The sequence below is a fragment of the Esox lucius genome, chromosome 19 (assembly GCF_011004845.1).
Source record: "Esox lucius isolate fEsoLuc1 chromosome 19, fEsoLuc1.pri, whole genome shotgun sequence".
Lineage (NCBI taxonomy): Eukaryota > Metazoa > Chordata > Actinopteri > Esociformes > Esocidae > Esox > Esox lucius.
The window spans coordinates 28,400,853-28,428,355 of record NC_047587.1 but is presented as its reverse complement, the minus strand read 5'-3'; the positions used below and the strand labels follow the sequence as shown (position 1 = coordinate 28,428,355).

General features: G+C 43.6%; 2 protein-coding genes across 8 annotated transcripts in view; one reads left to right on the top strand and one right to left on the bottom strand.

Annotated features, from left to right (window-relative positions):
* LOC105018543 (septin-7) overlaps nt 1–20,378 on the top strand; it is a 28,929-nt gene extending 8,551 nt beyond the window's left edge. For 3 of the 7 annotated variants that reach the window (XM_013139003.4, XM_020040419.2, XM_034288250.1), the window contains exons 3-14: nt 9,730–9,836; nt 11,325–11,425; nt 11,621–11,755; nt 13,354–13,471; nt 13,583–13,675; nt 13,828–13,924; nt 14,369–14,380; nt 16,772–16,823; nt 16,949–17,077; nt 17,900–18,035; nt 18,272–18,417; nt 18,560–18,599. In XM_013139003.4, the coding sequence (XP_012994457.1) occupies nt 9,730–9,836; nt 11,325–11,425; nt 11,621–11,755; nt 13,354–13,471; nt 13,583–13,675; nt 13,828–13,924; nt 14,369–14,380; nt 16,772–16,823; nt 16,949–17,077; nt 17,900–18,035; nt 18,272–18,417; nt 18,560–18,599 (1,166 nt within the window). Of the gene's footprint in view, nt 1–9,729; nt 9,837–11,324; nt 11,426–11,620; nt 11,756–13,353; nt 13,472–13,582; nt 13,676–13,827; nt 13,925–14,368; nt 14,381–16,771; nt 16,824–16,948; nt 17,078–17,899; nt 18,036–18,271; nt 18,418–18,559 lie in introns of all 7 variants that reach the window. The other 4 variants (XM_010884066.4, XM_010884065.4, XM_034288251.1 and 1 more) reach the window with 2 other exon arrangements.
* On the bottom strand, nt 20,377–22,869 carry ccl22 (C-C motif chemokine ligand 22). Its single transcript, NM_001310990.1, is given in 3 exon segments — nt 20,377–20,776; nt 21,684–21,804; nt 22,742–22,869. Coding segments are annotated over 3 exon segments (315 nt in total). The 5' UTR covers nt 22,806–22,869; the 3' UTR covers nt 20,377–20,646.
* Nucleotides 22,870–27,503: the final 4,634 nt, after the last annotated feature.

Sequence of the window (27,503 nt, the reverse complement as noted above, 5' to 3'; positions counted from 1 at the left end):
TTTATCTCCTCTTCTTTCTCCCTCCCTCTCTTTCCACATTTAGACATTAGTGTTTGTCGGCCAGATGTCTCAATTTACTTACTGTGATTCAGGTCCATGTCTGTTAGTTAAGGGATGAGAGCTCTGTGTTAGTCAGTAGAATAGAGCTACACACGTACAGACAAGAAGCACCCAGAGCCTCTTTATGTGGAGTGGAGTGAAGAGAGGAAGGAAGAAACAGGTCAGGTTATGCAGGGTGGAAAAGGGGCCTGTCTGGATGTCTGGGGCCAGCTGCTACCCCAGGGGTTTTTGGTTAGTCATTAGTACATTGACAGGAAGAAAAAGGAGAGATAAAATACAGGAATGTGAGGAATCTTCTGGGAAAAGTATCCTTGTGACCATCTGTATGTTGGTCCCATAGACCTGTCCATCTGTATGGCTGTTCCATAGACCTGTCCATCTGTATGGCTGTCCCATATCCCTGTCCATCTAAATGGCTGTTCTATATCCCTGTCCATCTGTGTGGCTGTCCCATGGCCCTGTCCATCTGTGTGGCTGTCCCATGGCCCTGTCCATCTGTATGGCTGCCCATGGCCCTGTCCGTCTGTATGGCTGTCCCATATCCCTGTCCATTTGTATGGCTGTCCCATTGCCCTGTCCGTCTGTATGGCTGTCCCATTGCCCTGTCCATCTGTATGACTGTCCCATTGCCCTGTCCGTTTGTATGGCTGTCCCATTGCCCTGTCCGTCTGTATGGCTGTCCCATTGCCCTGTCCATCTGTATGACTGTCCCATTGCCCTGTCCGTCTGTATGGCTGTCCCATGGCCCTGTCCATCTGTATGATTGTCCCATTGCCCTGTCCGTTTGTATGGCTGTCCCATGGCCCTGTCCATCTGTATGATTGTCCCATTGCCCTGTCCGTTTGTATGGCTGTCCCATGGCCCTGTCCATCTGTATGATTGTCCCATTGCCCTGTCCATCTGTATGACTGTGCCAAAGCCCCACTCTTCCACCCTGCCCCCCTGACACTACTGACGTTATGAAGGGGAGGGAGAGAGGGGTAAGCCAGTCATTCATCCATATAGCCCTGGGTCGTCAGAGATTGAGTCTATTTATGGAGCTTGCGTTTTCAGAGATCATGTGGACCAATATTTAATTAAAACTGAGAGGCAGGCTAATTGGGTTGGACTTTCCCCCTGGGCGGGGGTAACTAGTGCAGAAAGGGTATCATTGGTTTAAGCTGTCCGCTGCTTTCATCCACAGAACTGCTACAAATTAAAGTAACTGTGTGATTCAGATTCCAATATCAGAGTTTCCTGTAGGTGGAAGACTTCAGTAATTTGGCCGGCATTTATGGTAGAACAGTTGTATGGTGTTTGCTAAATGTCATGTGGTGTGGCTCTTTGTGGAGCTCTGATGGACTGTTTGGGGAGAGAGGAGGCAGGGGGGTCTAGGGGTTTCATTGATCTCGAGAAGTAGCAAGAGGGGCACTGAGGGAATATGAGGTGGGGTTGATTTTTGCCGGACCACGTAAGCAGAGCCAGCCAAGAAGAGCGAATGTGAGTGACTGAGTGTGAGTGGGTGAGTGCCTGACTGTCTGATTACCCATTGTTGAATAGTGTAGTGGTTAGAGATTTGGACTGCCACATAGCTGACCGAGGTTCGATCCTCGCTACAGACAAAACAAAGTAGGCATTAGGATTTGTTCAGGGTGGACTAAAACTTCCCTGGTTACAAGTTCCTATAGCTACATTGAAGTAAGCCTAAAGTAAAACTGTTTATATTGCGACTGTCAAATACATACCCGATTCCAAAAAAGTTGGGACACTGTACAAATTGTGAGTAAAAAAGGAATGGAATAATTTACAAATCTCATAAACTTGTATTTAATTCACAATAGAATATAGATAACATTTTGAATGTTGAAAGTGAGACATTTTGTAATGTCATGCCAAATATTGCCTCATTTTGGATTTCATGAGAGTTACGCATTCCAAAAAAGTTAGGACAGGTAGCAATAAGAGGCTGGGAAAAGTTAAATGTACAGATAAGGAACAGCTGGAGGACCAATTTGCAACTTATTATGTCAATTGGCAACATGATTGGGTATAAAAAGAGCCTCTCAGAGTGACAGTGTCTCTCAGAAGTCAAGATGGGCAGAGGATCACCAATTCCCCCAATGCTGCTGCAGAAAATAGTGGAGCAATATCAGAAAGGAGTTTATCAGAGAAAAATTGCAAAGAGTTTGAAGTTATCATCATCTATCTAAACAGGATCCAGAAGCGCAGGCGTTTTCTCTGGGCCAAGGGTAATTTTAAATGGACTGTGGCAAAGTGGAAAAGTGTTCTGTGGTCAGACAAATCAAAATTTGAAGTTCATTTTGGAAATCTGGGACGCCATGTCATCCGGACTAAAGAGGACAAGGACAACCCAAGTTGTTATCAGCGCTCAGTTCAGAAGCCTGCATCTCTGATGGTATGGGATTGCATGAGTGCGTGTGGCATGGGCAGCCTACACATCTGGAAAGGCACCATCAATGCTGACAGTTATATCCAAGTTCTAGAACAACATATGCTCCCATCCAGACGTCGTCTCTTTCAGCAAAGACCTTGCATTTTCCAACATGACAATGCCAGACCACATACTGCATCAATTACAATGTCATGGCTGCATAGAAGAAGGATCCGGGTACTAAAATGGCCAGCATGCAGTCCAGATCTTTCACCCATAGAAAACATGTGGCGCATCATAAAGAGGAAGGTGCGACAAAGAAGACCTGAGACAGTTGAGCAACAAGAAGCCTGTATTAGACAAGAATGGGACAACATTCCTATTCATAAACATGAGCAACTTGTCTCCTCAGTCCTCAGACGTTTGCAGTCTGTTATAAAAAGAAGAGGGGATGCCACACAGTGGTAAACATGGCCTTGTCCCAACCTTTTTGAGATGTGTTGATGCCATGCAATTTAAAATCAACTTATTTTTCCCTTGAAGTGATACATTTTCTCAGTTTAAACATTTGATATGTCATCTATGTTCTATTCTGAATAAAATATTGAAATTTGAAACTTCCACATCATTGCATTCTGTTTTTATTCACAATTGTACAGTGCCCCAACTTTTTTGGAATCGGGTTTGTACCACTGACAATGAACATATTGCTATTAGCTTGGCATCTACAGTCATCTCTTTCTAATTTAACGCATTGAATGTAGTGTAGTGACCTTGTGATACCTGTTGATGGTTTGGATGTCAGCTAATGTAGGGAACTAGTTTCGAGAACCATGGAGTTTTGACTAATTATTTACCAGAATAAAGACCCTTCAACGGGAATCTACTGTCTTCCATGTGTCAACGTCATTACCAAAGAAACATGAACAAACTTACGAGGATCTTGCTGTGCTTTGGTGTCTGGTTGCTGCCTTCGTTCGGCAGTTCAGGTTTGCAAACCAAGTATGGCTTCAAACCAAACACCATATTAGTCGGTTGTAAATAACATGCATTCCCAGCTATACAACTCGCAATATTCCTTTGACGCTGTAAGCAAGGTGTACCTTTCGTAGTTGCTCGATTGAAAGTGCCGAATATATTCTTTCCCTGCTTAGGACAAGGCTGCTTAGCTGCAGGGTTGGTTGACCCTTCCTCACAATTTGCTGCTTTTCTTGAAAGCTCCTTCTCGAAAAAGGTTTTGCCAGTTAATCCACCACCAATTCCATTTATTCTCCTCCTTCAGCCATTGTGTGTTAAAAATTGTAATCATCAGGAAGTCACGAAAGGAAATGTAAATAGATCTTTGATTATGCAATGTTACGCGCTAACTAGTTTTATTTCAGTTAGGTAACTGCCCTTCAGATCACGCCATAGTAAAAATGCTGGCGTAGGCAGCTAAGCCAGTTAGTAGGCTCTGGTGTGTCAAAAGATATTTTTCCAAGAATATGACTTTTTTCCAAGAATATGACTATCACCAACATCGTCCCCGTTTGCTTCAACAGCAGAGAGGATTCCCTCAAAAATATGAATGCCTCATGGTAGATTTTCACCCGGAGACAGCACAAGTGAAAACAACACCAGGGAAAACAACATTCGTTTCTACTAATCGCGTGCCGGCAGAACTAGGCTTGCCTGGTTCCTTTTCTGGTTAGATATTTGTTACTGTAGGCAAAGTGAGGAGGAACCTGAAGTTGTAATTATAGCATCATAGATTCCACATATTAGTCAGCATGTTCTGTGGTCCTTTTACTGAAATATGTGGTCCTTTTACTGCAATCTGTGGTCCTTTCACTATGATTTCTACCTATGCAAGGTGAGGTCATACTCTACGAATGTGATTGAGCAAGAACATGCAGGAGGGAGTCACCACCAAAATGTTTGCTGAGAACAAGTGTTGTCCAGGGTCAGGCAAAGATTCTTTGCATTCGGGATGGGGGTCACCATGGAGTTGTCAACCCTGATGGAGAGGTCTTGGAACAGAGCAGACACAGATTATCTCCACAGTAGTTGCCCAGCTCTGAGAAGGGTAGGCGTAGTTTCCCAGAAATGGTCTAGAGTCGGGTTTCCCAACCCTCTCGTCAGGCTCCCCAGACCCAAGTTTTAACACTAAAATACTACACCTGATTACATTAGTTTACTAATCATCAAACCTTTGATGCATTGAAATAGATGTGCCCTTTCAGGGATCAAACTAAAATGGCAATCATCTTGGGGGCCCAAGGACACGTTTGGGAAACCCTGGTCTAGTGAACAGAGGTTTGGGTGGCTGGGCATCTCTAGTTGCAGGATTTTATGTGGAGCAAGCGGTGAAAAAGAGGGTAAATGTGTGGGCAATTGTGAGGGACCAGTGGACTCCATAAGAGTGAATGAGGTGTGAATGTCATCAACCTTTTTTTCAATCTACAGAGAAGAGTCAGTGGAGTGGGATAAAGTGGGGGAATGAGGAGAGAAGTTTCCTTGGGATACTGGAAGAAGCTTGACATTTGGAGTGATAGGAAGTAGCTTTAGCAATGCATAAAGACAAAGGGAATCATCCATTCATTTGGGGAGGGAGTGAAAGGCTGATAGGTCATCCGGAAGTTATGTTCTATCCATTTTGTTTGTTTAGCTGCCTGCAGCCCTGTTCTGTGAGCTCACAGTGTGTCACATAGCCACATAGCAGATGGGCAGGGCAAAGATGTCTGGGAGGAAAGGGGACTGTCAAGAGTCATAGAGGGACGAGAAGGTCAAAGAGGCAAAATCAGGAGGCAAGAGGGAGAAGGATTTAGCAGACAGGAGATAGGATGGAAGAGAGGAGAGAGAAAGAAGATTGCAACAGCCAATGACCACCTGGCTAGGTGCTAAGTGGGTAGTGTTTAAAGGGGAGACAATGTTGTGATCAGAGACATGGTGGGAGGTTGCAGTACGTTTAGTCCAACATCATCTACTGAAGGTGAGGTTGAGCACGTTACCTATCTTGTGAGTGGGAGGGGCCTGGGAAAGAAGAGGTAGAAAGAAAGGCAGCTGTAGGTTGAAGTTGAAGTTCCAGATTAATATGAGGCTAATATAACATACTTACTTGAGCTGAAAGTTGTTCAGCTATTTATTCTAGCATCATAGTACATTGTGTACAAATGTTGGCTTGCGTCTGAAGCTAAGCAGTGTTGACACAGGTAATTTCCAGCAGGGGGCATTCTTCCTTCTGGTCAAAAGATCAAATCCCAACGGCACAGGGCAGTGAAGGGAACATTGTGTGTTGTAGGTTCCCCTCTTTTGGATGAGATGTAAAATGGGTGTCTTGACTCTGTCACTTGATCCATTGTGCTTACTGTATGAGTAGGGATGTTAACTCCAGTGTTTAAATGAACAATCAGGCCCTAATACCAATGGCCACCTAATAATTCACAGCTTCCAATTGGGCCATTCATCCCCTCCCCTCCACTGGGTAACTATTTCCTAGTTAGTTGCTGTAAAAGAGAATGTTCTTAGTCATATGACCTGGTAAAATAATGGGTAAACATTTTTAATTCACATTGCATTCCTGAAAGATAGTTATTTAAAGTAACCTGTATTTTACTAATCCAGTGTACTCGGTCCTAATTCAGTCATTCCCAGTGCCTATAGGTTCAGCACAAAATGACGATTGATGTCCTAGATTCCCAGGACATGACTCAGAACAGGGCCTCTATCTAGGTCCTGTAGAGCTGAGGCAGCATGCCTGAGAGGCAGATAGAGACAGGAGATCCCCAGTGCCAGATGTCAGGGCCACAGAGGAGAGAAGGGAGTGAAGAGGATGTGTGGCTGACTTCTATTAAATGCCTTTGTAGCTTCAGTCAGATTCCAGAGCATATGATCTGCAGGCAGTCGGTCTGCTGTTAGCTACAGGGCCCTGATTTTGCTTCTCTCCACCTGAGAAAGGAATGCCTGAGTGTCCCTTTAACACCCCCATCCCCCTTCTGGTTCGGGAGGGTGAACTCCTCTGGGGTGTACATTTTCCCAGCAGACAGTGGATTTGGTATGTCTGTGTTATCTCCTGGTTAAACAGTGTCTTTAAACGGGGCAGGGGAAACCTGTGACCTAGTGCTATTTATCAGATAGTGGTGAGCTGACCCAGCGTTTCCTGCTTATTGTAATAACAGCGGCGGCCCACTGCAAAATTGTGATGCGCCGCCACAGAAAAACAGAATATTTGCATGAAATATTTATTTTTCCCCAAGTTGAGCGCAGTTTACCATCGCGCATAGTTTACTATCGCACAAGCATCAGAGTAGAGCAACAATGTCATACACCAATGTTCAGAGTATCAAGCTAGCGAGTTTGGTCAGAGAAACGTAACTGCCTGTGTCTGTGCACGCGCACGTTTGTGTTGAACTGTCAGTAAGGGGCTGTGACATTGATATAAATCGGCTCCAATAGATTTGCGTAATGCTGGAAAAACATAGGATTTTCCTGACATTTTCTTAGTTGCATCTCAGAGCAAAAGCCATGGTCCGCAGAGAGCTTCCAAAGCATCAGAGGGATCTCATTGTTGAAAGATATCAGTCAGGAGAAGGGTACAAAAGAATTTCCAAAGCATTAGATATACCATGGAACATAGTGAAGACAGTCATCATCAAGTGGAGAAAATATGGCACAACAGAGAATTTCCAAGAACTGGACGTCCCTCCAAAATTGATGAAAAGATGAGAGGAAAACTGGTCAGGGAGGCATACATCAACATTAAAGGAACTGCAGGAACATGTGACAACAATCTCCTGTATTCTTCATATGAATGGGGTAGGGTGGCAAGACAGAAGCCTTTTCTTACAAAGATAAACATCCAAGCCCAGCTGAGGTTTGCAGAAACAAACATCAAGTCCCCCAAAAGCACGTGGGAAAATGTGTTATGGTCTGAGGAAACCAAGGTTGAACTTTTTGGCCATAATTCCAAAAGGTATGTTTGGCGCAAAAACAACACTGCACATCACCCAAAGAACACCATGCCCACAGTGAAGCATGGTGGTGGCAGCATCATGCTTTGGGACTGTTTTTCTTCAGCTGGAACCGGGGCCTTAGTCAGGGTGGAGGGAATTATGAACAGTTCCAAATACCACGCAGTTTTGGCACAAAACTTTCAGGCGTCTGTTAGAAAGATCAAGATTTAGAGGAAGTTCACCTTTCAGCAAGACAACAACCCAAATCCACAAAAGCTTCACCAGAAGAATATTAATGTTTTGGAATGGCCCAGCCAGAGCCCGACCTGAATCCAATTGAACATCTGTGGGGTGATCTGAAGAGGGCTGTGCACAAAAGATGTCCTCGCAATCTGACAGATTTGGAGTGTTTTGCAAAGAACAGTGGGCCAATATTGCCACATCAAGATGTGCCATGCTAATAGACTCCTACCCAAAATCAAAAGGTGCTTCAACAAAGTATTAGTTTTAGGGTGTGCACACTTATGCAACTTTATTTTTCCTCCTCAAATATTTCAGTTTGTTTTTCAATTGAATTGTTCACGTTATAGGTCACATTAAAGGTGGAAAAAGTTTTTACATGATTTATCTGTGTCTCATTCTTTTACATCCCAAGAACCTGGCATTTTAACAAGGGTGTGTAGACTTTTTATATCCACTGTAACTCCCAATGCAACACACTAAACTGTACATAGAATTCATATTGCCTCATTAATTAGTAGCTAGTGGCTTTTATTAGGAGTCTGGGCGGCAATTCATAAACAGTTTTAGATGATGGTTAATTGAGAGTGAGTAGTTAGGTTATAGTATTGTCAAGAAATAAGGTTGACAAGTAAGAGAGACTGGTGTACCGGAGGATATTTTAGCATTTCACTCATTGAGCCTTTAGTGTCGTTGATGCCGTGACAACACCCCCAACATTGGGGGGAAAAGTAGGGGAAACACTGGCTGACCAGGTGTCTCGGTGTGAAGGAGCCGGGCAGATGAAGTTTTAAAGACCGACAGTGATCGGACAATTTCACTACTGGTCCGGAGATTGAGTACATTTTCTGTGACTCCGCCCATCGCTCAGTCAGTCATCATCATTGACGGTCTGCAAAAAGAATTGGTTGTAACGTAACGCTGTATGCAGAAAGGAGCTCAGGCAACCCTCGTCCACAGTCATCCATTTTTAGGCTGTACTGATGGAGGGAGGAAAGCCCCCGGAACCATGTGTTAAGCTCCCAGGGAGAACGGTATATGGCTGAGGAGTTGACGTGAAACGTGAGCAAGGAGATGGTGGGGTGCCCTCTACTGGTACAGGGCTGGTAGAGCTGTTGTTGCTCAGCTGGCCTGGTCAACCCCCCCTTTTCCTCCACCACCCCGATAGAAATCACTCCCCAGCACAGAGTAGTCGCTACCCAGCTCAGAGAACTCACTCCCCAGCACAGAGTAGTCGCTACCCAGCTCAGAGAACTCACTCCCCAGCACAGAGTAGTCGCTACCCAGCTTAGAGAACTCACTCCCCAGCACAGAGTAGTCACTACCCAGCTCAGAGAACTCACTCCCCAGCACAGAGTAGTCGCTACCCAGCTCAGAGAACTCACTCCCCAGCACAGAGTAGTCGCTACCCAGCTCAGAGAACTCACTCCCCAGCACAGAGTAGTCGCTACCCAGCTCAGAGAACTCACTCCCCAGCACAGAGTAGTCACTACCCAGCTCAGAGAACTCACTTCCCAGCACAGCTCTGAATTGACACACTGGCCAGATGCACAATCATTAATCTTTGTAACATGTGAGTGAAAGATATAAGCTGTGGTTGTGGGGGCGGGTTTGATCGTCTGTGAAGTAATAGGCTCTGTAGTGAGCACGAAAAATTGAATGATTCCACTGTCAGGGTGGAGAGAGAGAATAAGAAAGGCTGAGAAGGTTTTGTTCCCTAAAAGCCTACTCTCTGTTAGATGAGCTTTTGACCTTTCCCAGTGAGACAATGAATCAGCTCTATTTCATGTGCTGTAACCCTCCAGGATAGGAATGACCTTCAAATGTGTGTGTGCTTAAACCAGTAAAATACAATTAATGCTGACATTTTCCCATTTTCTGTGGGCTTAAGTGTTTTGTTTAGGGTTACAATTGTGTTTAGGGTTAGAATTAGGGTCAGACATTAGGGGTTAGGTTTTGGATAAAGGTTAGGTGTTAGGGTTAGGGTAAAGGTTTTTGGGGTTAGAGTTTTAATGTTCTTGTGGTGTATTCTTACTGTATAGCCAGACAAAGCTGCATGATAAAACCATTTACTAAATCCCATTATTGAGACTGTAACTGACGTCTGGTCTTCTATGTCTCCTATAGGTGAATCTGGATTGGGGAAATCCACGCTCATCAACTCCCTCTTCCTGACTGACCTGTACTCCAAGGATTACCCTGGCCCGTCCTTACGGATCAAGAAGACTGTGCAGGTAGGCCACGTCTTCTGCGCCTTGACCTCCCACCCCTGCCCCTCTTCATCCCTCTTCTCAACCCTTCCCGTGGTCCATCCAACTGGCACCTCCCCCTGGGCTGGTCCCTTCGCTCCTCCTGTCCGTCCGTCCCCACTACACTCCGTGCAGTTCAGGCGAGGGCCAGAGAGAGGGAAAGAGAGACGCGTTTTGTCCTTTTAAGGCCTTGATAAACAGGAGAGGGACAGATGAATCTGAAGGACCAGAGGGGGAAGGTAGGCTAGTGAAGGGTGTTTGGAGTGGTGTGTGTCCTCGGTTGGGGGACGGGAGGGGGAGGAGAGGGGAGTAAAGCTGGACTCAGGGACGCTTGTTCCTCTTGGGGCCTGAAGGGGTCAGTAAGAGGTTAGGAATGTTCTCATGAAACTCAACACCCAGTGGTGACTTTCCCACCAAACACAAGACTCCCATCTCTGTAACAGCATGACCCGAGATTTCTTTAATATTCCCCTGTGTTTATGATGTATATACAAAGACACACACACGCACACCCTCACGCACTGGTGCAGTGCCTGGCTGCTGTTTGGGTTTTGTCTTCATCACATTGACGGCATTAATGTGTGGGAGTTAGTTGCCATGGCGAATCTCCCAAATTGGAACTGCACTCATCCAAAGCTGCTCCAAGAAATAAGCTAGTTTGTAAGCAAATGTGTGGCTTTGCTTTTGAATGTAGGCAGAAGTAAGCTGTTTTGCAGATTTGTTGAGGCCTGAAATTCCTGGTAGTGTTTCAGGGGTGCCTGTGGTTTCTGGTGCTGTCTTTGTTCCTCTATTGAAGAATCAGTGTGTCCAATGTTTAGGAATAGAGCTGTTTGGATAGGCTAAAGCCACAGTGTAAATGTGGAAGGCTAGCTTGTGGTCAGATAGCTGTGTGCGGCTGTCTGCTGTGGGGGAGAGAGAGAAGAGTATTTATATTCCAGAACAATCTTGTATGTTTGTCAAATGGTCACATTCTGTCTACTCAGATTTCACTCAATTGATGGGTGCAAATATTTTTGGTTTTCTTCTTCTGTTTTTCTTTCACTGCAACGGTTCAAAAGCAGATATCCGGGTGAACACATGCACGCATAGAAAAGGAGAACATTTTGAGAAAATCTGGAGAACTTGGTATACACTATGTCTCGCTGGAATGTTTTCTGAAATAAGTGGTTAGAGAGCCTGCGAAGGGGTCAACCAAAAATAACTATCCTTGTGAAAATGTGCAGCCAAAACGAGAGCAGTTGAAACAAACAACAGCACAAAGGGAAGGGATGCATTGGTCTCCTAAACTTTGAAAAACCAACCAGCACCATTTCGCTGGGCAACAGCTGCCTTTCTGATCCCGGATCTCCCCACCCCCCACCCCCTCTGGGACTCAAATGATAAATCTATAGATGAGCCGTGGTGTTTGGGGAGCTCAGGGATGAAAAGGAAGCTGTGGAAATCTGTTCTAGAGACACTGTTGGTGTTCTGCAGGTGGAGCAATCCAAGGTCCTGGTGAAGGAAGGGGGTGTCCAGCTCACACTCACCATCGTTGACACTCCGGGGTTCGGAGATGCCGTGGACAATAGTAACTGGTGAGTATTGGGAATGAACATGGCCTCGTTTGAATGTTCTGTGGGAGTGTGAATGTACCATATGCTCTGTGTCAGTAAGACCCTACTGTATCAGTTAATCAGTTAACATCCTCCCCTTTTCCTATTTTCTTTATCTCCCCTCTCTCTCTCGCTCTCTCTCTCTCTCTCTCCCCCCTATCCCTTTCATCATCCAAGCTGGCAGCCTGTCATTAACTACATTGACAGTAAATGCGAGGACTTCCTGAATGCAGAATCCAGGGTGAATCGACGACTGATGCCAGACAACAGAGTTCACTGCTGCCTGTACTTCATTGCCCCCTCTGGCCACGGGTGAGTCCTGACAGGCCTGGGAGAGACAGGCTCTTTGACATCACGCACCGGTGCCACGGTGACATTGACAGATATAGATCATAGTGGGATGTGCTCTGATGCCTGATGACATATGCTACCCAGCTGTCCTGCTCTCTGAAAGACACTAGCATGAGCTGAAGCCCACAGTAAATGACAAGTTCTGGATCGCATGATTTCTAGAATTTCTTAATTATGAAAACGTCCCTTATCTCTTCTGCTTGTGAGACAATGAATATCTCTGTGCACTGTACTCATTGTATAGAGTAAACTATAAATGTATTATTTCATATGCCTTTTATTATGCATGTATGCATTTCCCTTTATATCAAAAAAATATTTATATAATTAAAAATTATATATAAATATATCCTTTTTTTTAAAAGCTGGAACATAAACATGAGCGTATGAGTGGAGTGGAGGCGAATGCTTGAGTTCACATGTGTGAGTGGGAAGCGACAGAGATGTAGGCTGCCAGCGTTGTGACCCACAAGGTTGCGTAACAGCCACTAGACGGAGCTTGCTGTGTGGAGGATGAGATGGAAGCGCTCTCGCCATCACTGAGCCAGCCAATCAGCAGGAGGCAGGAGCAGCTCAGCGAGGAGCCCCATGAGCTCAGAATCCCAGAGAATGGGATGCTTTATTTTAAGCCTAGAGAAACGACCTAATAGACAGCCTGAAAAGTAATTCGGTTACGAGCGCTTTCTGTGTTAGGATGTTCAGAGCGCAGCCTATCCAGCTGCAAATTAGAACCAGTCGAATGGCTGCTGTTAACACAGGTATCCACCTCAGGAGGAAGGACACCGGTGTGTGTGTGTGTGTGTGTGTGTGGAGTTACGTAAACATCTACCCCATTGTTAGAACGACACAAGGTAATGTTTTAAGAGATCAGAGGTCATGTCCGCGCTGACGACCCCTTCTCCTGATAACATCGGGACAAAACACGAACTTCCACCTCTGTCAGCTTCGTCTTCGTCTCTCCACCCCATACTTTGTACGCCCCCTTTCCTCCTGTGACCTGTTACAGCTGGTCTGTTGCTGTGGATCTTCACATTCCTAGAATACAGGGGCCCTCCACCGCACCATCATGTCTGTGCTCCTCCCCCCACCCGCCCTCTGCTCCATGGACAGAACGCTCTCCCCCCACCCACCCTCTGCTCCATGGACAGAACGCTCTCTCAAGCCACATAGAAGAACCCCTTTGTCCTCCCACTCAGTCACCAGCCGGAGTGAGAGCATCACAGAAAGAATAACAAAGAGGATCCCTCATGATCCCACCATGCCATAGTTAGTATTGCTCACTGACCGTGAAAAAAGAAGAGAAATAAGACCGTCACTGTTACTCCGAGGCCTCGGTTTTTCCATTGTGTTAGGGAGCCCTCTGCTGGTGACACGATGAACTGTGTCAGTTTGAGTCAAACCTGCACCAACTATAGAGAACTATTTAGAACCGTCACGTCAAAGCATTGAGGAGCACTTTCTGTCTACATGTTTGTCTGATTGAATGACTGTGTAACCAAATAGCTTTACAACTACATAGCCTCAGGAGAGATCTTTTAACTGTGTCAATGTGTTTTTAGTCTGAAGCCCCTGGACATAGAGTTTATGAAGAGACTCCATGACAAGGTCAATGTAATCCCTCTCATCGCCAAGGCAGACACCCTGACACCTGAGGAATGCCAGCTGTTCAAGAAACAGGTGTGTGTGTGTGTGTTTGTGTGAGTGTTTGATTGTGTGTTGGCGTGCGTGCGTGCGTGTAATAATAAGTGTGTGGCAGTTCAGTCATTCGTACCTTCAACTCATCTTTAGATTATGAAGGAAATCCAAGAACACAAGATCAAGATCTACGAGTTTCCCGACACAGAGGATGATGAGGACAACAAGCTCATCCGGAAGATCAAGGTAGTTTACCAGGAGAGTCCGTCATCGGGGTCTGCCCTGACACTGGACCCTGGCTGCCATTGTTGATTCCTGTTAGTGTGTTTGTCTGGTAGGTTGTCTACCATGCAGGCTCTCTATTTAACGGTCACGGCCCCTCTTTCCTTGTGCCTCAGGAGAGGATGCCCTTAGCCGTGGTTGGCAGCAATGTGGTGATTGAAGTGAACGGCAAGAAGGTCAGAGGTCGTCAGTACCCCTGGGGCGTGGCAGAAGGTAGGTACTGTGTTCTGTGGCTCAGACTGGACCGTGTTACCTGTGGATCGTTCTGAAGCTCTTTAAGAATGTCCCGCGCTTTGCCATGCTAGTGGATGGGACCCAACATCCCCCCCGCCCCAGATAGAGGGTCAGACAGGGATTCTGGAAAAGGGGGACAGGTTCCTACTGGGGTATGATGGTCCCTCTTTTAGTTAGCCCTTTACCTTTCTGTATTATACCCAGTGACATCACAGAAAGACTATGTCACCCAGTTTCTTCACCCATTGGCCACAATGGATCTTTGTTGTGGTTAATTTCCTCTTGATTTCCTTTTGTTTGAAGTCCCCTGAATGACTATCTTCTCATTGACCAATTGTTGCTCTGTGGTTGATCGTCTTTCACTTTTTCATTCTTTCTTTTCTCTTTTTTTTCTTTCTGTCTGTTCCTTTCCATGACTGACAGAGGGCATTTTTGGTAAACAAATCCATCTCTCACTTTTGATACTAGTCCATCAGGCCTTCCTCCCCCCTTCACCTTTTTGTTGCTGTGGCATAAGGTTAATGGTCAAACTGGAGCTCATCCTAGTCAGAGAAACCTAGAGGCTGGCCAGTGCTGCTGCTACCCCTAGAACAGAGAAACATCAACTTTTAGTTCAGGTTAATAGGTGCCTAATTACCTTCACAATAAAACTCATACCTTTTCCAGAACTGCATGATCCACCTTTGTTTTATAATTTGGCAAATCATGAACACTAATATAGAACACATTAAAGATAAATAAGCAGTTACAAGAAAAATGAGAATTCAGTGTGTGCATAATATGTGAATGTTCACTTTGCTAACTCCGTACAAACCATCCTGGTCTCGCAAGCTCCCATTCGGTTGGAATCCAGGTAGCGAAACAGAATGTGAGCTCACCAAAGGATGTTTGTTACGAGGCTAATATTATGCATGCATGCCGTGCCAACCTTCACATAGGTGTACTTTAGTCCGTAGGTGGCCAATCACACCTGCTACATTGCATATTGATTGACATAGCATACAGTTACCTCCTGGCCATTGGTTAAGATATATTTCACTGCTCTCAGCTTCTTCAATGAAAACCACCATGCAGGTACGGTAGCCGGCAAAAGTTTGGACACACTTACCCGTGAAAATGAACGGGTAAGTCTGTCCAAACTTTTGCCTGGTGACTGTATATCACGTGCTAACAACCATTAGTAGCTCAAGCACTCCGGCTTAAAACTCCCGATGGCCAGCTGACCTGGTGCGAGTGCAATACCCTGGCGCGCTGTGTTGCTCTGTTGTCGTTTCAACAGCCGAGCGCTGAAAACAGTGAGGAGGACACAGCCATTCAGGCAGCATACATCTGGAGTTTCCAGCCTATTGGCAGAGGGGGGCGTGTCTTTCCATTAGAGCTACTGCCTTGCTTTGTTGTCTCCCTACGACTCCACCTCAACCCTCCCGACCCGTCACTGAGGCTGGCCCGCCCTGCCAGCCCGCCCCCATAAACCCCCCCCCTTCATGTAACTCCTCGGTCACTAGAAAGTCAGGGCGGACAGGTTCTGGTTATTGGGGTCACCCGTGCACGACCTGGGCCACCGGGTTCCCTCCCACCGTCTCAAGTCACTCAGGTAGGTGACGGCGGGGGATTGGTTGGCAGACGGGGCACCGCGTGCGCCTCATCAAGGGTAAGGCGTCCTCCCAAGTTCCACGGCGGGAGGCAATAGGTTGAGCCCCAGAGGTGGCGGGGCTTGGGGAGCGGAGTGCTGTGTTTACGAAGTTTAGTGAGCGGAGGAGTACTCTACAGGAGCACCGAGCCTCTGCAGTCCTTTTCCAGAATCCTGTGGGATCGTAGAACTTTGTGTTTGTTTGAGCTGAGAGATTGTCTGGCCACTTAATCAGCTGTATTGAAAGCAGTGATCATTCTGGTCTGTGACATGTCTGTTTGTCTGGTCTGTGACATGTCTGTCTGTCTGGTGTGTAACATGTCTGTCTGTCTGTCTATCTGGTCTTTAACATGTCTGTCTGGTCTGTGACATGTCTGTCTATCTGGTGTGTAACATGTCTGTCTGTCTATCTGGTCTTTAACATGTCTGTCTGGTCTGTGACATATCTGTCTTCTGTGACATGTCTGTCTGTTTGTCTGGTCTGTGACCTGTTTGTCTGATCTGGTCTGTTACATGTCTGTCTGTCTGGTCTGTAACATGTCTGTCTGTGACATGTCTGTCTGGTCCGTAACGTCTGATCTGTGTTCTCTCTGGTCTGTGACATGTCTGTCTGTCTGGTGTGTAACATGTCTGTCTGTCTATCTGGTCTTTAACATGTCTGTCTGGTCTGTGACATATCTGACATGTATGTATGTCTGGTTTGTGACATGTCTGACATGTATGTATGTCTGGTTGGTGACATGTCTGTGTGTCTGGTCCGTGACATGTCTGTCTGTCTTTTCTGTGACATGTCTGTCTGTGTGTCTGGACTGTGACATGTCTGTCTGTTGTTGATTACTCACTCTATTTTACTGACTGTCTGAGGTATAGTCCAGTGAAATCTTCTCCATTTTAGAAGCAGGGATCATTTTGACCCCAGCGGTGTATAAACGGTGGCTGGTCAGTGAACAGAGACTGTTTAACCATGGGACGTTTTCTGCCAATGACTTGGTGTCTGTTTTAGACGACCTGTCTCATTAGCTAATAGGCTTACTCTAAACTAGCTCCGTGAGTAGAGACTGACCTTTTGATCCGTGGGCCTTTGTAATGTTATTAGATGACTGTAGTTACGGGGATGGTCGTGTTCCATCAGTGATGATGACCACGTGAGATAAATCCCAGAGGGTCTCTGACGTCTGGCTCTCTTCCTGTTTCAGTGGAGAACGGCGAGCACTGTGACTTCACCGTCTTACGGAATATGCTGATCAGGTGAGACACACAGTAGACATGTCTGTCTTTTTGTTCATTCCCTATTGTCACAGGGATCATATTGCAGTAGTCATAGTAATGCCTTTATTAGAGAGATCACTTTACAAAAATCCCAAACCCTGCAGGACCCATATGCAAGACCTGAAGGATGTGACCAACAATGTTCACTATGAGAACTATCGCAGCAAGAAGCTTGCTGCCGTCACCTGCAATGGAGGAGTGGACATCAGCAAGACCAAGAACCAAATGACCAGGTAGGAGAGACACACCACAAGTCCTCTCTAATTCTCTGACCTTTTTTATAACCTTAGCTATTAGGGGACAATTCTGTAGGCTGTAGCCCAGAAGTAATGTTTTTAACACCTTAGTGGATGTGCTTGTCTGATAACAGCTCAGATCATGTTAAAGAATTTGCACAGGGTATCTTACATTGTCGAATTTCTGGTATGGGAAATATAATAAAGTTGTAAATTGGTTTCTTGCATCATACAACACAACACAATGCATTTTGCAGTAATGTTGGACCTTGGTGTTACAGACCAAGTATAAAATGTTGAATTACTGGTCAAGGCAGTAATCTTAAATAGCCTCAATAGCCTGTTGGCTATGCTTTAAAACTGTAACTTAAAGTCAGAAAAGCCTCAGTGTTCCCTCTAATCACAGCCTGGAAGTTGCACAGAATTCAGAATCAGAAATGTGCTCACAGAAATTTGAGGGAACATTGCTAAACACAGTGTGAAATACACCTAAAAACCAAAGGCTTACTGTATGCAAATTTAGCTGGGGGACAATGTGGAGAATTGACATCTTTCCCCACACATTTGTTCCCAAATGTAATTTATAACAAAGCAATGAAGACAATTAGAATTTCACTGTATGTCCTGAATTGACTGGAACAGAAATGGAATTGACTCCAACCGTAATTAAGACTAAAAGGAAAGATGATGAGGACGTTTATTCTGTCAATTCTGTAACCTGTTGTTCGATGTTTTAAGTCCGTTACTGTCATACGGTCACAGCTGTGATGGTCAGGGTGGGTGATATTTGTTGTCTGGTACCTCACCTTTAAAATGTAGGAGCCCCTTGGCCCAGATGGAGGAGGAGCGGAGGGAACATGTCATGAAGATGAAGAAGATGGAGACTGAGATGGAGCAAGTGTTTGAGATGAAGGTCAAAGAGAAGAAACAGAAACTGAAGGACTCTGAGGCTGAGGTGTGTGGATGTGTTTGTGTGTGGTTGAGTGTGTGTGGCGTGGGGCGGTCAAGTGTGTGTGGGGCAGGCGGTCGAGTGTGTGGCGTGGGCAGTTGAGTGTGTGTGGGGCAGGCGGTCGAGTGTGTGGTGTGGGCGGTTAAGTGTGTGTAGGACAGGTGGTCAAGTGTGTGGCGTGGGCAGTTGAGTGGATGTGCATTTGTCTGTTATATTCACATTTTCAATCCTCTTCTTAACAGCTGGAGCGACGCCACGAACAAATGAAAAAGAACTTGGAGGCTCAGTATAAAGAGCTGGAGGAGAAGAGGCGCCACTACGAGGAGGAGAAATCAAACTGGGAGGCCCAGCAGCGTATACTGGAGCAGCAGAAACTGGACGCTTCAAAGTGAGTGGCTGACTTACAGTATTTATTAATCCTTCCTCTTTTCTGTCTCTCTCAGACGAGCATAATGTTTAGTGAATTACAAGTCTCTTTCCCTTTAATGCGACTCTGAAACAGGAAGTAATCACACTGTCTCTCCCCACAGGACGATGGAGAAGAACAAAAAGAAAGGAAAAATATTTTGAGTGTCGAACCAGGCCAATGAAATATTACCACCTTGTTTTTACATCCTGTTGATGCTCACCTGATCTATGACCCTCAAAGCGAACACGCGCGTAATTCTCACACACACACACATATGTTGTACCATTCCACATCTGCACTCCAAATGTATGATCATCTTACATGCAACTCCTCATACAAGGGCCTGGCGGTCACACAGAACAACACTCCAGTGTCATACTCATATACCACTGCACACACCGCAACGTCCCTGCCCTGGGGGACCTCTGCCAAAACCAGAAACGTATAAGTGGGAATGCATGTGTACGGGAACTTCAATGCCTATTCTCGACAAGGAGGAAATTACATCCCTCTGATTATGGAGGTTTTCCACATTGCAGGCGCCATGCATAGCTGTCATTTACACTAGCATACACAAGTCTGTTCTCTAGATGCTGCCACCTAACTTGCTGGTTTCTTCCAGCATCGGCAGCTCCAGTCTTAGTCCATTGACAAAATGAACCCGGTAACATACATTCCAACACTTCCTGAATGCTTGGGACGTGTGTATAGGACTCCAGGACCGTAGGTGATTATGAAGACTTTCAGGTGAGAGTGTACAGGAAACAGGAAAACGGGGTCAATAAAAAAAAGTATGATTCAGGAAAGGGGAAGACCTATTTCAAGTGTGTGTGTGTGTGCGTGTGTATGTATATTATAAGCCTATGTGTTTTAGGTCATATATTTTGCCTGAGAAAGCAATCTGAACCATAACTCCATTTAGTATTAATAGGGTTAGAAGACACATTTAACTGTAACGGTAACATTGTCAGTGTCATAGCAACGGTCTCTGGATACTGAAGCAAATGTCATGTCCCTATTAGAAGATGTTGCGTAAATCGCATGGGTGTCCAAAACAATGAAGATGTTTTATATTGTGAGGTGATGGGTTTTGTGGAAGCCCCAAACTAAAGGCCCTTTCCACTGTCCCCCATTCTCCTCCCTGTTGTAAAGACTGAGCAGAGAGGTTGGCATGCGTGGGTTTGTCCCATTGTCATGGTGAGACTCCGACGCTAAGACACACTGTGGGACCCCTCTAAACCTTTACCCCTCTGAAGACCGTCAACTTTTATATATGTGTACGGTTCAAGAGCTTAGATCCCTGAAACCCTTTAGGATTATTTGATGGTTCAAAGAAGGATCCATTTTTTTTGTACAGCCTTGACTTTACACACCTCTAAAGTCTTGAAAGGTGCACTCAGTGACATGCGAAAGGGAAACTAAACCTTCACAGACCAAACAAATATCTACCATCTAACTGGCACTATTTCTCACATACATAATGGATATGACTCTAAATAGTTATTTACTTCACAGCTGAACACAAATGCAATATTGCTGTGAGATTACTGAAGGTCAGCTCTTACCCAACCTACGCTGCCTCTCCTGCCATCACGAGCCACACACACTCACATAAATGACTATGCCAAGTGTAGACTTTCTCAGGATCAGTCTCTTGTTGCAGGTCTCTGAGTTATTATATTCAGAAACGAGTCCGTGGTTTAAGTATTAAAGGATCAGTTAGCTATGGTCTGAGACAATCTTTTCCAAAATTGTTCTTTAACCACTCTCCTACCCCTGTTAAAGGTAGTCATAATTTTTGGATATAATTTTTTATTGTTTTTTTTTTTATATGTACACTGTTTTGAGCTTTGTTCTGTTCTTCATAATATTATCATTGTTCTCTTTATCTAACTGTACATTATTAATATTAAAGATGAGACAGTTATGCTCAAGTCAAATGTTTTTACTCTTTAATATAAGCATACAATCTTGTCATGAATCTTAACACCTCTTAAAACCTTTTTAAAATAACAGCATCACACATTTATATGATGAATTTATACGAATAGCTCACATTAATTACATGTTAGTCTTGTACAAAAATCCTACTGGAAAACAATACTGAATGCTCTCGGGAAAATACATGTTGTAAAATGATCATGTACCATACACTGAGTACACAGTCAGCTTGAGGCTGTGGTCACTGTGTCTTGTCAAGTATGACTGTTACCCCCATTGGCTCCTACTTCTGGACACAGCTGTTGGGTGAGTCGCAGACTTTAGCTGGTGCATGGCCTTCTGTACCCATGGCTCAGTCAATTCGTAGCAGATCACCCTGTCCCTGACAGTTGTCACTCTGTAGAAGAAAATCAATGGTACAAAGAAGAGTAGTCAAACACTTCTCTTTTTAAGTCCGTGACAGTCAGCGGTTCTTTACTTCAATGACTGAGAAATGCAATCTCCTCATACCCGTTCAGACATAAAATGTGCTTATAGTTTATTTGTATACCTGGGTAGATCACATTTAAAAGGCTGTCAAAATGCAGACACAAAACTATCTATAAAGATCGTTTCAAAGTATATCTAAATGGCTATTTCCTTTGTCTATGTAGAAATGCGTGTCTAAATAAACCAGAACTGTCATTAAATCTCCAGCTGCATTCATACAGCCTGCCTGCAGGGAGAACACTACTAAATGTATTTTTTTAATGTGAAATCCATTGATTAGCACATCATTATTTCATTTAAAATCACTGATTACCTTATTTGAACAGTAACTCAGTAAAATAACTCAGTGAAATTGTTGCATTTATATTTTGGTTCAGTGCCCAGCTATCTATAAAAATATAGTTCCTTTTACTAAAATTACTTTGAAATGTAATTTACTACATTCAATCTACTTTGAGAAAAAGTACATTAAAATCTAAAATGTCATAGATAACAAATTAAAAGAAGAGATCCCTGAAGCCAGATATTAACAGCATGTATTATTAAGCCTTATTAAACTCAAACACTGCATTTTCATTAAAAGTTTGATGTGTTTGAGGCAAATAAAAGAAAGGAAAATATTGCCTACTCTGTACATATTTTGCATTGAACATTTTTATATTTTCATACTGAAAAGTACCTTAGGTTCACCAGTAAAAGAAAGTTGAAAAAAACAACCATCATTAACCTTCAGTCAAAACTTGCTAAACTTAATCAAATTAACAGATGATTTCCATTAAGTTCACTAGTGGAATATAAACATATCAAGCATTTACATTAAGGCAGGTAGGAGGCAGTTGTTGTCAGTCTTCTTGATGGAGACGATCTTGTTGAGAGGCACTCTCATAGTGGCGAATTGGAAACAGCAACTGGTGGGTGATGCTTCCATACCATGAGCTGTGGATGGATAAAATAGGTCAGTGGTTCCCAACCAAGGGTACCAGGATCCCCCGGGGTACCCGACTTATCTGCTGGTGGTACCTAAGAATAGTCAATAGATAGGCTTACTAATACAATGCACAAGATGGGGTACTTCAGAGGTTCTCACTAAAGGGGAAAATTCCGCTAGTGATACAGTAACTAAAAACGGTCGGGAACTACTGAATATGGACTTTCTTAAAAACTCCTTTGAATCAACATCATGTCTTTTATCCACAACTCCATGTGTTTGTGATGAAAAAAGTTATGGAAGCCCATTTACTGTCAAATGAATAATTTCTTTCACAATCACTATACTATGTGCAGAGGCCACATACAGCTCCGGAAAGAATTAAAAGACCAATGCACCTTTTTCTTTCTTTTCCAAAAAAGTCGAAAAGGAAAGTTTTGAGTGAGGAATAGAAGGATTCAAAATTAAGAGACCACTGCAAATTGAGCGCTTCTGTTCCTCACTCAAAACTTTCCTTTTCAACTTTTTTGGAAAGGAAAGAAAAAGGTGCGGTGGTCTCTTAATTCTTTCCAGAGCTGTATAATCAGCTGATCAAATGATTCAGAATGTTACTTCTGTGTTTCAGAGATGAATGCACAATAGGCCCATTTCAACGTAATTTAAAGAATGTTTTAGCATTTTGATGGGAAACCTAAAATAGGTCAAATCTTGGTATGTTATTGCTAAATGGTCCCTGGTATATCTTAAACTATTCCATATGTCCATTACCTTAGCATGAATCAATACATGAAAAAAGGCAAAGTCTTTTTAAAGAGTTTTAAATTACCATTTTCAGTTTAAGAATAAACAACCAACCTTATGCATTACATCAGATTAATGCGTCGTTAAGATTAAGAAGGAAGTTAGCTAAGTTCAAGAAGGCATCTATTTAAATACTTTACTTACGGGCAGCATAGGAGTGGAACACTGTCAGTAGCAATAACGCAAGAGTCAAGCAGATAGTCTTCATGATGGTTTGAGATGTTTCAAAGATCTGCCTTTTTCTTTGTTGTCTTGCTTCTGTTGTAGTCTGTGTCCTCAAGGCTGACATCACCCCATATAAATACTGTCAAGACACATGACAGAACTTCCAAATAAATCGTATCCTCGCCCTAATTTTCTGCCAACCGCAACATTTGTGATATTAAGGTTGTTTTTGTCACCTCATTCTGAGCAGATCCTGTCAAGATAAGATGTCACCACAGTGCAACACATCTCTAGTAACTTCTTCCATTGAAAAGCGGATGACAACTTATCACAAAAAGTAGATCAGTTAGGGGTAGATTTCGAGAGGATGATATACTTCTGCATATAAAAGTACTGGTAACCATATTCAGTCATTTTAGTTCATTAGTTACCATGTCATCGTTAAACTAAATCTGGTTGGCAGTCTTGGAAGAAGTCAAATGATCAGCTGTTTGTATTTGTAATTTAACAGCTGTTTTGTATTGTCATTTAACAGCTGTATATTTACACATTTAACTGACACCTATCTGTAGTGACTTACATACAATATTGATTACATACATTTAGTACCCATAGTATTTTATGACAATGTTTGTTGTTACAGGATGGAGTACAATTAAAGAATGGGGAGTGTACATTAATTGTAATTAGGAATAACTGGAGAGATTCTTATTTTTCAGAAAATGTTCCTTTCTCAGCCAAATATATTTTCTTGTGACTCTCTGCCCTCTGCCCAAAATAATAAAACAAGAAGCAGGGCTTCATTTTGCAGTACTTTGGCTCTGAGTAGTTGTATGGAGGAGTTTTCAGAATCTGCACACATGCCTATATGGTCTGGGGATAATGGGGAAATTAATAACTGCACTTCATCCAATGGTACAACATTTTACACAAGACTGAATAATATACACTGCTCAAAAACATTAAGGGACATGTTATCCTCCCAGTATAACACCAAGTCAATTAAACTTCAGGGCTATCAATCTGTCCAGTTGAATCAACACATAAAGCATAAGCGATTGTGAATCAATGTCACCTGTTTTGGTGCAAATGAAAGTGACAACAGATGCACTAGAGAGCAAGACAACCTCTAAAATGGGAATGGTTTTGCAGGTGGTGGCCACAGACAGCTGCTCTCTCCTTATCCTTCCTGACTGATTCTTCTGTAGTTTTGTGTTTTGCAAGTGTCCTTGTCACTACTGGTAGCATGAGGCAGTTCCCGCAGCCCATTCAGGTTACACAGGCATTCCAGATCCTCCAGGATGGTACATTCAATATGTGCTGTTGCAAGAAAGGTTGCTGTGTCATGTGCTCAGTGTGCACCTGTGATATACACTCACCTAAAGGATTATTAGGAACACCATACTAATACTGTGTTTGACCCCCTTTCGCCTTCAGAACTGCCTTAATTCTACGTGGCATTGATTCAGCAAGGTGCTGAAAGCATTCTTTAGAAATGTTGGCCCATATTGATAGGATAGCATCTTGCAGTGGATGGAGATTTGTGGGATGCACATCCAGGGCACGAAGCTCCCGTTCCACCACATCCCAAAGATGCTCTATTGGGTTGAGATCTGGTGACTGTGGGGGCCATTTCAGTACAGTGAACTCATTGTCATGTTCAAGAAACCAATTTGAAATGATTCGAGCTTTGTGACATGGTGCATTATCCTGCTGGAAGTAGCCATCAGAGGATGTGTACATGGTGGTCATAAAGGGATGGACATGGTCAGAAACAATGCTCAAGTAGGCCGTGGCATTTAAACGATGCCCAATTGGCACTAAGGGGCCTAAAGTGTGCCAAGAAAACATCCCCCACACCATTACACCACCACCACCAGCCTGCACAGTGGTAACAAGGCATGATGGATCGATGTTCTCATTCTGTTTACGCCAAATTCTGACTCTACCATCTGAATGTCTCAACAGAAATCGAGACTCATCAGACCAGGCAACATTCTTCCAGTCTTCAACTGTCCAATTTTCGTGAGCTTGTGCAAATTGTAGCCTCTTTTTCCTATTTGTAGTGGAGATGAGTGGTACCCGGATGGGGTCTTCTGCTGTTGTAGCCCATCTGCCTCAAGGTTGTGCGTGTTGTGGCTTCACAAATGCTTTTCTGCATACATCGGTTGTAATGAGTGGTTATTTCAGTCAAATCAGCTTGAATCAGTCGGCCCATTCTCCTCTGACCTCTAGCATCAACAAGGCATTTTCGCCCACAGGACTGCCGCATGCTGGATGTTTTTCCCTTTTCACACCATTCTTTGTAAACCCTAGAAATGGATGTGCGTGAAAATCCCAGTAACTGAGCAGATTGTGAAATACTCAGACCGGCCCGTCTGGCACCAACAACCATGCCACGCTCAAAATTGCTTAAATCACCTTTCTTTCCCATTCTGACATTCAGTTTGGAGTTCAGGAGATTGTCTTGACGAGGACCACACCCCTAAATGCATTGAAGCAACTGCCATGTGATCGGTTGATTAGATAATTGCATTAATGAGAAATTGAACAGGTGTTCCTAATAATCCTTTAGGTGAGTGTATATACAGCTCTGGAAAAAATTAAGAGACAGCTCCTAATATTTCTTAAATCAGCATCTTTACATTTATGGCAGCCATTCCATTCCAGTGTCTTTTAAATTCCAACACAAGCATTCGTGCTGAATTCGTGCAAAGCTAGAAAAATCATCAGTGAGAAGCAAAGAAGAGCCAGGCTGAAGTTTGCAAAAGACCGTAAGCAAGCAAGCAAGTTTATTTATATAGCACAATTCATACATCGAAGCAATTCAATGTGCTTTACAAAGAAAAATATTTGAAAGTAAAATAACATAAAAATAAATGAATACATCATAATAAGAAAAAATACAATAAGAAAACATATAAAGATTAAAAATGGGATAAAAACATAGGAAGCTATAAGGCTAAACACTGTGGTTAAGTTTAAGTGCTCAATCATAGGCACGTGAGAAGAGAAATGTTTTTAACCTGGATTTAAACATTTATACGTTTGGGGCACATCTATGATCTTCTGGTAGTTTATTCCAGTTGTGTACAGCATAAGTGCTAAACGCAGCTTCTCCATGTTTAGTTTGGACTCTGGGCTCTACTAGCTGACCTGTGTTCATGGATCTAAGAGTCCTGCTCGGTTTATATTCTTCAAACATCAGAAATGTATTCGGGTCCTAATCCATTCAGAGATTTATAAACTAAAAGCACCACTTTGAAATCTATTCTGTAACTGACTGGAAGCCAGTGCAAAGATTTAAGAATGGGAGTGATGTGCTCTGCTCTCTTGGTCCAGGTTAACATTCTAGCAGTAGCATTCTGAATGAGCTGCAGTTGTTTTACAGTCTTTCTCAGGAGTCCAGTTATGAGGCCATTACAGTAGTCAACCCTACTAGAGAAAAAAGCATGGATGAACTTCTTGATCTTTTTGGGACACCAAGCCTTTGATTCTGACTATACGTTTTAGATGATAGAATGCCGTTTTGGTGACTGCTTTGATATTACTGTTAAATGTGAGGTCCGAGTCTATCAGAACACCAAGGTTACGTACTTGATCCCTGGTTTTAAGGGCCCGAGAATCCAGCTCTTTACTAATACTTGTTCTTTTATTTTTGGTGCCGAACACAATAATCTCACATTTTGGTTCATCCAGGTTTTTATGTGCTCTATAGAGTGACAAAGAGAGTCTGTTGAGCTGTTGTCATATGGTTCGAGAGCCATATATATTTGAGAATCATCGGCATAGCTGTGGTAGTTAATGTTGTTGTTCTGTAGAATTTGGCCCAGAGGTAGCATATAGAGATTGAAGAGAAGTGGTCCGAGAACTGATCCCTGTGGAACTCTGCATGTCATTGCCACCCAATCAGATTAATGATTACCAATGGTGACAAAGTAACTCTGGCCATCTAGATAAGATCTGAACCAATCAAGGACTGTCCCAGAGAGTCCTACCCAATTTTCCAGCCTATCTATAAGTGTTCTATGATCTACAGTGTCAAATGCTGCACTGAGATCTAATAGAACCAGAACTGTTAATCATTTAAAACTTTAATCAGGGCCGTTTCAGTACTGTGGTGAGGTTGGAAACCTGACTGAAAAGAGACCGCTTAAGGTCACAAAATAGCTGAGTTGATTAAAGACATCCTTCTCAATGATCTTGGCTATAAAAGGGAGATTTGATACACGTCTATAGTTGTTCTTTATAGATACAAGGTCAACTCCTCTGACGAGTCAAAATTTCAGCTTTGCCCTACACCTGGTCATCTGATGGTTAGACAGAGATCTGGAGAGGCCTACAAGCCACTGTGTCTCGCACCCACTGTGAAATTTGGTGGAGGATCAGTGATGATCTAGGGATGCTTCAGCAATGCTGGAATCGGGTAGATTTGTCTTTGTGAAGGACGCATGAATCAAGCAAAGTACAAGGTTATCCTGGAAGAACACCTGCTTCCTTCTGCTCTGACAATGTTCTTCAACTCTGAGAATAGTTTTTTCCAGCAGGACAATGCTCCATGCCACACAGCCAGGTTAATCAAGGTGTGGATGGAGGACCATCAGAACAAGACCCTGTCATGGCCAGCCTAATCTCCAGATCTGAACCCCATTGAAAACCTTTGGAATTTGATCAAGTGGAAGATGGATGGTTACAAGCCATCAAACAAAGCTGAGCTACTTGAATTTTTGTGACAGGAGTG